Genomic DNA, 13,018 nt, shown 5'->3' with positions numbered 1-13,018 from the left:
TTCACCTTGGGGCTGATCTCTTCCCCTCCCTGGCCTCAGTCTCTGCATCTGTAGGTTGTTAGGGGTGAGTGTCAGACCTCACTGGATATTTTATGACGCTGCCTCAGATAAAGGTTCTAAGAAGCAGCCAAAGTATCATGGTCGCTTGAGGGAGGCTTGAAGCCCATGCCTGCTCCCAGGGATGACAGAGGGCGTGGATTGAGGTGTCCTCTCCATCACAGGCGGAGCTCCTCTCTGCAGCAGGCCATGGGGTGTTGGTGGCAGCTCCTGCTGGGGCTGTGGGCAGTAACCCCCACGTGGGCTGGGCGCGAGCTGCTCAACATCTGCATGAACGCCAAGCCCCACAAGCCAGAGCCCAGCCCGGAGGCCAAGCTCTACGAGGAGGTACGGAAGCCAGAACTGGCGTGGGGTGCAGGGTGGGTGGAGGCTTCTTAGGGAAGGGACACAAAGGCCAAAATGGCTTCTGAACCCCTATCCATCTTGACTCGTTTGGTTCCCTAGGTTGGGTTTCGGCAAAGGCCACTGGAGGGGGGCTATGAACTTCTGAGACCATAATTGCCAAATGATTTACAATTTCCATCCCTCAGCTGCATGGCCACTCAGGAAGCAGGGGCAGATGATGATGCCGGAGACTCATAGATATTCAGCCTAGATTCCAACAAGCAAGGTCCCCCTCCTCTGCCCTCCCACCAGCAGGCCCTGGAAAAAAAAATAAGACTTAAGGGACCCCTCCCCAAGTCCCTAAAGGCAATTGACAGGGAGGAGGGAGGAGGAGCAGGGCTGGCATGTACCTATGAGCCCTTCTCAGCTGCAGGTGCCCTGCCCCAGTGCAACCCCACATTCCCCTGGGTCTTGAGGACAGCCCTGCTACCGTCCCCCCAGGATCTGAGACCTTGAAAGCCCCGTTCCTAGGGGACTCACAGTCTGTTGCGGGGAGGCCAGTACGCAGGCGCCCTTTGGGTGTGAATATTGACAATTTATCGGCATTCCTTCTATCCAGGGGTCGTTGGCCTAAAGGCCTCCCACTTGCTGGGTCCTCTTCTAGGGGACATTTTTACCTTTCTGGCCCAGACACTCATCAACCCTCTGCCCCTACTCCCCATGCCTTTTGCTTCTTCATCCACTTTCAGTGCATCCCCTGGAAGGACAGCGCCTGCTGCACGGCCAACACGAGCTGGGAAGCCCACCTGGATGTGTCCCTGCTCTACAACTTCAGCTTGGTTCACTGCGGATTGATGATGCCGGACTGTCAGAAGCACTTCCTGCAGGCCATCTGCTTCTACGAGTGCTCCCCCAACCTGGGGCCTTGGATCCAGCGGGTGGGAAGAAGTGGGCGGGGGTGGGTGGGCAGGAGACACGTCCATCAGTGCCCTGTTCATAAGAGCCTGAGCTCCAGGGTGCTAGCAGGAACAGGAGATGCCGTCCCCCCTATGGACAAGAGCAGAGTCAGAGGCCGCTGTGGGGGACAAAGATGGAGAGGAAGTCACCTCTGGCCCTAGAGAACGGCATGCATGGAGAGTGGTCACAGGAGAACAGCAGGATGGAGGGACTGTTTGAGTCACATCTTCTGTTTGTAGGAACAGGGCTGTGTACAAACTATTTAACTCAGCCTCAGCATTCCCATTTGTAAAATAATATTTAGTGACTTCATAAGAGAATATGTTCTGATGGTACCTGACCCAAGTTCCATTGCAGCTATTGATGGTCCTCAAATTGGTGCTATTATAATTCTTGCCTCTTGCTATGCCCGCACCCAGCTGGACCCGCGTGGGCAGGCAGAGCGGATTCTCGACGCACCCCTGTGCCGGGAGGACTGTGAACAGTGGTGGGCTGACTGCCGCACTTCCTACACCTGCAAATCCAACTGGCACGGCGGCTGGACCTGGCGTCGGGGTGAGTGATGCTAAGCGGGGCCCGGGAGGCCCCCCACCCGAGGGCAGCTGCAAGCCCTCTGCTCCCCCGGGGCAAACGATGGGGATGTGAGGACAGGAGCGGGTAAGTTGTCCGTGCCTGGATCTCCCCTCAGGGAAGCCCCGCTGCCCTGCCAGGGCCCTCTGTCACCCTTTCCTGCATTACTTCCCCACCCCGGCTGACCTATGTGAGAAGATCTGGAGCAACTCCTTCAAGGCAAGCCCGGAGCATAGGACCAGCGGGCGGTGTCTGCAGAAGTGGTTCAAGCCTGCCGGGGGCAACCCCAACGTGGCGGTGGCCCGCCTCTTCGCCAGCCCTGCCCCGTCCTGGGAGCTCCCTGACACGCTCCTGGCTTTCTCTCTGTTCCTGCTGCTCTCCTGAGAGCCCCTCCTCCTTCCACACACTCCCGCGCTCCCCCAGCTGTGGGCCACGGCAGCCTCCTTCCTGAGACGAGCAGCACAGGCCGGGGGCTTGTGCCTGAGCCTCCCACGTCTGGTTCCGCTCTGCTGCACCCTCCTGGCCTGGAAGGCAGCTGGGGGCTGGCAAGCCACAGGTGACCGTCCCCTCCTGTCTTAAGGATGGGGGGCTCTGAGGTGGGCCTCCAGGCCCTTCTCATCCAGTGCACGCCCACCCCCTACCCAGTAGAGCTGATGGTGACTGCCCTGGCCTCCCCTCCCACGATGGTGTCTCCAACAAAACAGCAGTCCACCTTTCCTCCTGCCTGACCCGCTCTGTCCTAGCTCTATGGTCAGGGGTCGGGCTGCCAGGAGCCGGTTTGCCCTCTGCACTGAAATCTCCTAGTTGGTTGTTACTTTCCTAACGATGATAAACCTCTTAACACATGCCAGGCCCTCTCGTTACATCCTCACAACAGCTCTCTGGTGGGAGTGCTTTCAACACTCCCTTTTCTTCAATAAGCAACACACCATAAAAAAGACCCAAAGCCGGGACAACAGTGGTGCCACCCAGACCATCGGCTTTGTTTTGGGTACCAAGATTGAAGCAGCTGTCTCAAGTGCTTTCGGCTTTCCCTCTTCTTTTTAACTCCGGAATCGCAACCTGCTGGTCTGAAGTGTTGGAAACCTAAGTTCTAATGTCTTTACCACTTTCTGTATGACCTTTGGCAAGTCCTTTGACCTTCATTTAAGACTGTCGTGGTTTCCCCTCTGCTGGAGGAATGAGAAAGTTGGACCAGATGATTTTAACTTACGAAAAGAAAAGGAAAAAGGCAGTGCCATTGTTTTTTGGCATACAGACTGTGCTTCTCGAGCAGTGCCATGTCCTAAAGACTGAGGGAGAAGAGTCAGAACTGAACCCGAGAAGGGACATCAAGACAGCCTTCACATCCCGTCTGTAAGTGGACCGACAGCCGACGCACCCACTCAGAACCTTCTGGAGCCTTGAAGCCCAGCAGCTTCCCAGCATAGACGGTGCCTTCCCACAACCTTTTCTTTGTCAAAGAGAGGATTCTAATATGTCTGCGGTTCAGTTAGAAAAGCCAACCAGCGCTACCCCCGTCCCTCCCACACTTCCCTTGAACGTGCTCATTCACTGCGTAAAGCCCACGCCTGTTACAGGCAGGACACTCGAGGTCTAAAACTTATGAAGAGAGTCCTGCAAGTGAGGTGCTCCAGAGCCTGGAGAAGGAAGCAGACAGCAGCAGTGGTGACGAAGCACTTCGGTCTGCAGGAACGCCTGGGCCTGGGTGGGGTCCTAGGAAGGCCTCACAAAAAGGGTGAGGCTTGAGCCTGGGTGAAGAAGGGTCACTTCACTGAGAACAGGGAGGAAATGTGAGACAAAACCCAGCCGGGTCCCCAAGGCATGAACTGTGCGAAGCAGGACCTTTCATTTTTCTTCAATCAATCAATCAATCGTGGCTTCGAAAATATGTATAGGTAACATCTCTTGAGAGTTGAGGACTGAATGAAGTGTCTGAGAGTGTGTCTTTGGTAATAAAGCTAAGAGTTTAATGAGGTTTTGTTTTTGTTTTTTGTTTTTTAGTGTTTTTAGGTATAAATATAAAAATTAGTCAAAGTAGGGTTAAAGTCGAGATGCACAAAGGAAGACTAGTTCTGGGAGCCCTAATAACTGTTACTATTTATTGATTACTCTGTGCCCGAGGCTCTGCTAAACTCCTTACATGCATTAGTTCATTTGATCCTCACAAAAGCCTTGAGAGGTACTCTTGCACCCCCATTTTTCAAATTAGGATAGAAGCATGTGGGTTTGAAACCAGGTAAGTGTGACCCCAGAGTCCCAGCTAGTAAGGTTTACACTGAACATCCTGGCAGGTCCTTGAGTGGGGCTGGGGCAGACGTGAGGAATGAAGGGAGGGAGGGAGGCTGGTTCCTGACAGGTCATGGTCAGGAAGGAGACTGATCTCTCTCCCCATATGTGGTTGTGAGGAGTGTTGGGTTTCAAGCAGTGGAGTGGAACTGTCAGATTTGCAGCTAGATTGTTTGTTTTAATCACAGTATCCATGCACTTGGTTAAAACACATAGGTCAAATGATCTCTAACACACACTGAGCCACAGAGCTGCAGCCGGCCCCTAGACCCCAGGGCCCCTGCCCAGAGGCGCCCACGTCTAGCCGCTGCCGGATCTAGCTATGAGAAAGTTACAGAAGGTGTCTTATCTTTCTGCCACACATTCAGACTATTTTTTTGCTCTCTGTTCTGTTAGTTTTTCAACTTAATCTTCCAATCTTTTTAACTTTGGAAATCCATTTTTAATTTCCAGGAAACTTTTTTTTTAAACTCCCTTGTTCTTCACAGCCTGCTGTTTTTTGGTTTTATGGCCGTAATATCTTCTCATATCTCACTGAAAATCTAGTTAGAATTTTTTTTATAAATTTATTTTATTTACTTATTTTTGGCTGTTTTGGGTCTTTGTTGCTGTGCGCAGGCTTTAGGGGCAGGGGCTTCAGTAGTTCTGGCACGCGGGCTCAGTAGTTGTGGTACACGGGCTTAGTTGCTCCGTGGCATGTGGGATCTTCCCGGACCAGGGATCGAACCCGCGTCCCCTACATTGGCAGGCAGATTCTTAACCACTGCGCCACCAGGGAAGCCCTAATTAGAATTTTTTTAAAGCTTGTTTCTAGTCTCTGAATGACCTGTTTTCTCCAATGTCAATCTGTTTATCTTGATCTCCTATGTGCTGCTGGTTTTCTCTGTGTGTGGTGACCTTGGCTGTGTGTCCATATTTAAGAATGAGGCACTGGGTTGATTTTTCTATCCAAGCGATATAGGTGTCCTCCATGGTTGTATATGTGGGTCTCCTTTCCCCTGACTAACAAAGCTAATGGGGAGTTCTGGGTACATGGGGAGGGTTCGTTGACTGGAAGACTTTGCCTCTGAGTGTGGAAATAATGAAAACCCACCAAGTGAGAACAAGCAAAGCCTCTTTATTCAGAGCTTGCTATAGCAAAGGAGTCAGCCACCATTACTTCCATTTTGGCAGAGACTCAAAGGAGAAAGTTTTAGAGTGGAAAAGAGAGAAGGTTTCAGGTCTGCCCCGATTAGAGGCTGTTGGCATGGGGAAGCTGGAGGTAGGCTAACAAAGCAGGTCCTCCTGTGATTGGTTAGAGATGCATATTTGACTTTCTCTGATTGGTCCTCAGTTGAAAGGAGAGAGAAAAATCAAAGAAGCTGTTAGCTATTAATCAAGTCCTGGCTATGTGGAGCTGATTGTTAGAGGGATTATTGTTTGGCTTCCTGGGCTGTTTGTAAAGATAGTTGTGTAACTTCCTATCACTCTGACTTATAGGTAGTTCAGGGTCCCCCGACCCTGTGTTGTGACCTAGAAATCTTCAGGCAGTAAGGTGGATCTATCACTGGGTTTCCGTCATTTGTTTCCTCTTTCTCAGGGTTCACTGTCCTGTGCTACCTATATAACATGTGGAAATCATCTCATCATACCACATATATTCAGAATTTTAAGTACAAAATAACATTCCTCCAAATTATTCCAATAAAATGTTATTCCAAAAATAACATTCCTACAAATCTGATTGTATGTCTTTTCTGAATAATTTTCAAGAAAGTAAATTAAATTCATTAGTTTTATATCTAACTACATATGGATTTTTTTTTAATATTTTCTGCTTCCTGTATTTCCCCAGACCAAAAAACAAAAAGTGTAGTTTAAGTAGTCAGCAATTCAAGAAATATGACTATGTGTGTTGTCCACGAAAATAATCTGTTATTCAAATTTATTTTTGGAATCCTCAACATTCTCTTTAAGAACTTAATCTTTGGGCTTCCCTGGTGGCGCAGTGGTTCGGAATCTGCCTGCCAACACAGGGGACACGGGTTCAAGCCCTGGTCTAGGAGGATCCCACATGCCCCGGAGCAACTAAGCCCGAGCGCTACAACTACTAAGCCTGCGCTCTAGAGCCCACGAGCCACAATTACTGAGCCCCCGTGCCACAACTACTGAAGCCCGTGCGCCTAGAGCCCGTGCTCTGCAACAAGAGAAGCCACCACAATGAGAAGCCTGTGTACCACAAGGAAGACTAGCCCCCGCTCGTCGCAACTAGAGAGAAAAGCCCATGTGCAGCAACGAAGACCCAACGCAGCCAAAAATAAGTAAATACAGTAAATTTAAAAAAAACCTTAATCTCCACCTTTATGCTTTTTTCATTAAAGTATAGTTAATCAATGCTAATGAATCAATTTGTGTCTAGTGATACTTTAGATCTGAGAAGTAAGAAATTTCCTAAGTCTTTGTTTCTTTGTAAATCAGCCTAATTCAGTGTTTCTCAAATGTTAGAAGTCATCAGAATTACCTGGAATGACTGATAAACTACAGATTTCAGGTCCCACTCACATGACTTTTGATTCAGGAGGTCTTGGGTGTAAGCCAAGAATTTGAATTTCTAACAAGGTTCAGGTGATGATGATACTGTTTGAATTGGAACCAAACTTTGAGAACCACTGGCGAAGTAATTTTTTTTGTCCATATTATCTTCAACATTTCCTATTCTTCTGATTCATTTTATGTCTTTCTCAGTGGCTTATACCATTTCTTTTAATGACTATCCTCACTTATTAATCAGAAATATTTGGTATCATAAGTGTTTCAAAACTACGTTCCTTTCAGAAATGTAATTTGGAAGGAAACTGTATATTATGTAAACTGTAGGAAAGATTATTGAGTAGCACACCCTAATCAAAACCCTACTGCCAATAAGACAATCATCTCATCTCATTTATTAATTTATTCACTCATCAAATATTTTAGTGCCCAGACACTGGGCATTGTCTGTCTTTATCTGCAGATAAAGACATTATCTGCTGGGAATATGGCACTGAACACTTCCTTTACCTCTTGCAGTTTACACTATTATGTAAGAAAAGACCAGAGTTTATATAAAGAAAGGCCTATTCTGGTCCTGAGGGTCAGTGGAGATTTGCCTGTAAAATAGATTTTTTTTCTCTCTGAGGGTGAATTAGTGAATAGAATATAGTAGAACAAGAGTAGGGAGAAGGTTTCCAACTGATATGGGGATTGTACGTAACCAAGTCTGTCCACGATGTGCAACCCTGTGTTTCTTGCCAGAATGCCATCCAGCACTGCTCATCAATTAAACGCCACCTCCGTCCCTCCCATGCTTACCTTGAACGTGCTCATTCACTGCATAAAGCCCCATCCCATTATAGGCAGGACATTCAAGTTGTAAAACCAATGAAGAGAGTCCTGCAAGTGAGGTGCTCAGAATCTGGAGAAGGAAGCAGACAGCAGCAGTGGTGACGAAGCACTTCGGTCTGCAGGAACGCCTGGGCCTGGGTGGGGTCCTAGGAAGGCCTCACAAAAAGGGTGAGGCTTGAGCCTGGGTGAAGAAGGGTCACTTCACTGAGAACAGGGAGGAAATGTGAGACAAAACCCAGCCGGGTCCCCAAGGCATGAACTGTGCGAAGCAGGACCTTTCATTTTTCTTCAATCAATCAATCAATCGTGGCTTCGAAAATATGTATAGGTAACATCTCTTGAGAGTTGAGGACTGAATGAAGTGTCTGAGAGTGTGTCTTTGGTAATAAAGCTAAGAGTTTAATGAGGTTTTGTTTTTGTTTTTTGTTTTTTAGTGTTTTTAGGTATAAATATAAAAATTAGTCAAAGTAGGGTTAAAGTCGAGATGCACAAAGGAAGACTAGTTCTGGGAGCCCTAATAACTGTTACTATTTATTGATTACTCTGTGCCCGAGGCTCTGCTAAACTCCTTACATGCATTAGTTCATTTGATCCTCACAAAAGCCTTGAGAGGTACTCTTGCACCCCCATTTTTCAAATTAGGATAGAAGCATGTGGGTTTGAAACCAGGTAAGTGTGACCCCAGAGTCCCAGCTAGTAAGGTTTACACTGAACATCCTGGCAGGTCCTTGAGTGGGGCTGGGGCAGACGTGAGGAATGAAGGGAGGGAGGGAGGCTGGTTCCTGACAGGTCATGGTCAGGAAGGAGACTGATCTCTCTCCCCATATGTGGTTGTGAGGAGTGTTGGGTTTCAAGCAGTGGAGTGGAACTGTCAGATTTGCAGCTAGATTGTTTGTTTTAATCACAGTATCCATGCACTTGGTTAAAACACATAGGTCAAATGATCTCTAACACACACTGAGCCACAGAGCTGCAGCCGGCCCCTAGACCCCAGGGCCCCTGCCCAGAGGCGCCCACGTCTAGCCGCTGCCGGATCTAGCTATGAGAAAGTTACAGAAGGTGTCTTATCTTTCTGCCACACATTCAGACTATTTTTTTGCTCTCTGTTCTGTTAGTTTTTCAACTTAATCTTCCAATCTTTTTAACTTTGGAAATCCATTTTTAATTTCCAGGAAACTTTTTTTTTAAACTCCCTTGTTCTTCACAGCCTGCTGTTTTTTGGTTTTATGGCCGTAATATCTTCTCATATCTCACTGAAAATCTAGTTAGAATTTTTTTTATAAATTTATTTTATTTACTTATTTTTGGCTGTTTTGGGTCTTTGTTGCTGTGCGCAGGCTTTAGGGGCAGGGGCTTCAGTAGTTCTGGCACGCGGGCTCAGTAGTTGTGGTACACGGGCTTAGTTGCTCCGTGGCATGTGGGATCTTCCCGGACCAGGGATCGAACCCGCGTCCCCTACATTGGCAGGCAGATTCTTAACCACTGCGCCACCAGGGAAGCCCTAATTAGAATTTTTTTAAAGCTTGTTTCTAGTCTCTGAATGACCTGTTTTCTCCAATGTCAATCTGTTTATCTTGATCTCCTATGTGCTGCTGGTTTTCTCTGTGTGTGGTGACCTTGGCTGTGTGTCCATATTTAAGAATGAGGCACTGGGTTGATTTTTCTATCCAAGCGATATAGGTGTCCTCCATGGTTGTATATGTGGGTCTCCTTTCCCCTGACTAACAAAGCTAATGGGGAGTTCTGGGTACATGGGGAGGGTTCGTTGACTGGAAGACTTTGCCTCTGAGTGTGGAAATAATGAAAACCCACCAAGTGAGAACAAGCAAAGCCTCTTTATTCAGAGCTTGCTATAGCAAAGGAGTCAGCCACCATTACTTCCATTTTGGCAGAGACTCAAAGGAGAAAGTTTTAGAGTGGAAAAGAGAGAAGGTTTCAGGTCTGCCCCGATTAGAGGCTGTTGGCATGGGGAAGCTGGAGGTAGGCTAACAAAGCAGGTCCTCCTGTGATTGGTTAGAGATGCATATTTGACTTTCTCTGATTGGTCCTCAGTTGAAAGGAGAGAGAAAAATCAAAGAAGCTGTTAGCTATTAATCAAGTCCTGGCTATGTGGAGCTGATTGTTAGAGGGATTATTGTTTGGCTTCCTGGGCTGTTTGTAAAGATAGTTGTGTAACTTCCTATCACTCTGACTTATAGGTAGTAGGCTGGCTTTCTGGGCTGATTACTGCAGATGATGGATTCGAATTCTATTTTTGTATACATCTGGCCGTTGTCCATTTGCAGTCTCAAGACTGAGTTGGCAGGAGCTATGTTGGAGTGCAGACCCCCTCAAATACTGGAATAAGGATGGTTTGGATAGTGCTGCAGTTTTGCATATGATGAAATATCTGACGCTGGCACCCCAGAAAGAACCATCCTTATTCCAGTATTTGAGGGGGTCTGCACTCCAACATAGCTCCTGCCAACTCAGTCTTGAGACTGCAAATGGACAATGGCCAGATGTATACAAAAATAGAATTCGAATCCATCATCTGCAGTAATCAGCAGTAATCATCCATCATCTGCAGTAATCAGCCCAGAAAGCCAGCCTACTACCTATAAGTCAGAGTGATAGGAAGTTACACAACTATCTTTACAAACAGCCCAGGAAGCCAAACAATAATCCCTCTAACAATCAGCTCCACATAGAACGTCTTCCAGGATCCCCCAACCTCAGGGGTTAAAGCTAGGTTGCCTGAGCTCTAGAGTTGGGCAGAGGTCACAGGAGGGAGCATGTAGTATTTCTCTCTCTGCTCCCACACCTGCCAACTCAGAGCCTCTCCAAGGTTCTGCCCCACAGGTCAGCGCCTGCTGCTGCAGCCGCTTCTTCCTCCTCTGGCAACCCCTGGTCCCCTTGGTGTGTTTTCATCTTCTAAATATTTGCTGAGATCTCTTGTTCAGTGATGGTTTCCTTCACACTCTCTTAGTAAGGGAACACTTAGAAATAAACAATCAGGGGATATGGGGATATATGTATGCATAGCTGATTCACTTTGTTGTACAGCAGAAACTAACACACCATTGTAAAGCAATTATACTCCAATAAAGATGTATTTTTTTAAAAAAAGAAAGAATCATTTTAGCGAGATCCCAGTTAGTCATTCCACCTTCGATAACCAGCAGCTGCAGATTTTTTTAAAGATCTCATTGTTGTGTAATAAGTAGATTAAAAAGGGGGCCAAACTGAAGACAAGGAGGCTGAGGACAATGTGTAGGATGAATTTGCAGGTGGGGAATGAAATAAGAAATGCCGGTGATAGGAACCTAATTGTGAGTTATGCTCTAGGAGGTATTATGTCAGGCTACAGGAGAGACAGTGAACCAGAAAGGTATAAGTTCAGGAACTATTAGGAAGATAGCACCTAGAGAAATTTGGGCCATACTTGTGTATACAGTGCCACAAAGCAGGTGTAAGATGAAATGTGGGAGAGAACTATCTCAAAGGATCCAACCGTCTTGGATAATTCGACTGTGACACTCCCGTTTGTAAGAGGTCCTTTCCCTAGCCTAGGCTGTGCTAGGTCCTGGGTGGGAGGGGAGGTGGCAGAGGGCATTCCTTCTACTGGATGCAACCCAGTCACTTTTCCACTATGGGAACATCAAACTCTATTCACGTCCTTCCTCAGAGAATTCTGGGGAGTCCTAGGTAGATGGTGAAAAACAAAACAAAATGGCCCTCTTTTGTATGCATCCCTTGCTTTAAGATTCCTTTCTGAGTAAATCTCCTCAGTAAGACCCCTTCCCCGAGTGCAGAATTCCCTGCAGCCTGACATTCATGCCCTAAGATCTTGTTCCCAGACCACTCCTCTGCTTCCTGAAAAGGGTGACCACCCTTCCCATTCCTCTGCCACCATGACCCTGCCCAGTCCTTTCCCCATCCAATCTCCACTGACCCACTCCACAAAAATTACTGCTTCCTTGGGTACTCGCCAATGTCCCATTGCTTTTGCTATTGGGGGACCAAGATTTGGAGACTTTTCTGGTGTCCCAGGCTGGTGTCTTTCAAATTGGATCATATTTCCCAGCTCCAGCCCTTGAGACAGCTTGAGTACCCAGTCTCTTCTTGCATCCCAAGGAGGCAGTGTTCCTGCCAACAAAACCAATCACCCATTTTTCATTTTCCGTCCTTCCTTCTGTTCTGCTCAAGTCCATCCTCAGATTTACCTTCCCCCCAAAATCAGAAATCACTTTCAGTGTTGCTTTTGCCACAGATGAACCACATAGAAAAATCTGGAGGAAGAGAGAAGCCTTCCCAGGGAAAAGGGACTGCTGATAGGCTTGGAGATGCTGATGGGATGTCAGCACGGAGATGTTCATCAAATAATTGGCTTGGGGGCTTCCCTCGTGGCGCAGTGGTTGATTGGCTTGGGGGCTTCCCTGGTGGCGCAGTGGTTGGGAGTCCGCCTGCCGATGCAGTGGACGCGGGTTCGTGCCCCGGTCCGGGAAGATCCCACGTGCCGCGGAGCTGCTGGGCCCGTGAGCCATGGCTGCTGAGCCTGCGCGTCTGGACCCTGTGCTCCGCAACGGGAGAGGCCACAACAGTGAGGGGCCCATGTACCGCAAAAAAATAAATAAATAAATAAAAAATAATTGGCTTGGGGTGCACGAGAGAGGTCAGGGCTGGAGTTGAGCATTTTGGCATCACTTTCCTGGAAGTGTTACTTGGAGTTGTGGAAGTAGACGAGATCTAAGAAAAAGGTAGAGGAAAACACTTGTGGGGTGTCTCTGGCTTACCTGTAAGTTGGAAGATGACAGGTGAAATTGTTACCAAACTCAGGCCCAGCTGCCCACCACTTGAAAATCAATATCCGAGAGAGAGGCAAGTGCTCCTAGAAAGGAAAGTTGCTTTTCATCAGAAAGCTGGCAATCTGGGGAGAAGGCAGACCCATACCCCCAAAACCAACTCTGAAGATTCTGCTCAGCCATGAAAGTTTTTAAAGGGAAAAGGGACATAATCTCAGTTAATCATTGAGATAGGGAATCAGATTCATCATCATCTCCCACTGCATGCAAGCTTGTCAAATTCTTGTGATCTTTCTTTAGATGCTATCTTGTTCACACAGTTTGTTCACGAGATTACTAAAGGGGAAGCTAGGGAATAGATCTGGTCATCTGTTAATTACTTATTAATTTCTATTTCTTTGATCTATGGAAAGAACCAAGAGTTTAGGCAAAGTATTGTGTGATCAAAATATTTGAAAGGTGTGCTTGGGCCAGAGATGAGTAGAGCTTGGGGGTGCCTGATGTAAAAGTTAGTTACAACGTAGCTTTGCTAAAGTGACAAGAGAAGGGGTTTCCTACTGAGGGCAGTTCCCTGCAAAGAGCTGCTTACAAATAGAAGCTAGTGAAGGGACAGGAAGCAGAATCTAGGGGTAGGAGAGAAATGCAAAGAACTGTATCTCAGAGGGGCAATGTCA

General features: G+C 47.4%; 1 protein-coding gene across 1 annotated transcript; it reads left to right on the top strand.

The window, feature by feature from the left end:
- The first annotated feature begins 246 nt into the window (after positions 1-246).
- Positions 247-2,292, top strand: IZUMO1R (IZUMO1 receptor, JUNO). The gene is made up of 5 exons (XM_024131728.1): positions 247-384; positions 1,131-1,343; positions 1,480-1,482; positions 1,758-1,893; positions 2,027-2,292. The coding sequence occupies exons 1-5, from the start codon at positions 247-249 to the stop codon at positions 2,290-2,292; spliced, it is 756 nt and encodes a 251-aa protein (XP_023987496.1).
- The last annotated feature ends 10,726 nt before the right edge of the window (positions 2,293-13,018 follow it).

The sequence above is a fragment of the Physeter macrocephalus genome, chromosome 16, assembly GCF_002837175.3.
Source record: "Physeter macrocephalus isolate SW-GA chromosome 16, ASM283717v5, whole genome shotgun sequence".
In the NCBI taxonomy this organism is placed as follows: Eukaryota; Metazoa; Chordata; class Mammalia; order Artiodactyla; family Physeteridae; genus Physeter; species Physeter macrocephalus.
Note: the sequence above shows the minus strand (reverse complement) of the source record. Positions and strands in the feature narration are given on the sequence as shown.

What these genes read in the sequence shown, in the direction of transcription:
- IZUMO1R (XM_024131728.1), top strand. Translation starts at nt 247, where the DNA reads ATGGGGTGTTGGTGGCAGCTCCTGCTGGGGCTGTGGGCAGTAACCCCC. An exon ending in AGGCCAAGCTCTACGAGGAG is followed by an intron (nt 385 to 1,130) that starts GTACGGAAGCCA and finishes ATCCACTTTCAG; the next exon opens with TGCATCCCCTGGAAGGACAG. An exon ending in CGGCTGGACCTGGCGTCGGG is followed by an intron (nt 1,894 to 2,026) that starts GTGAGTGATGCT and finishes ATCTCCCCTCAG; the next exon opens with GGAAGCCCCGCTGCCCTGCC.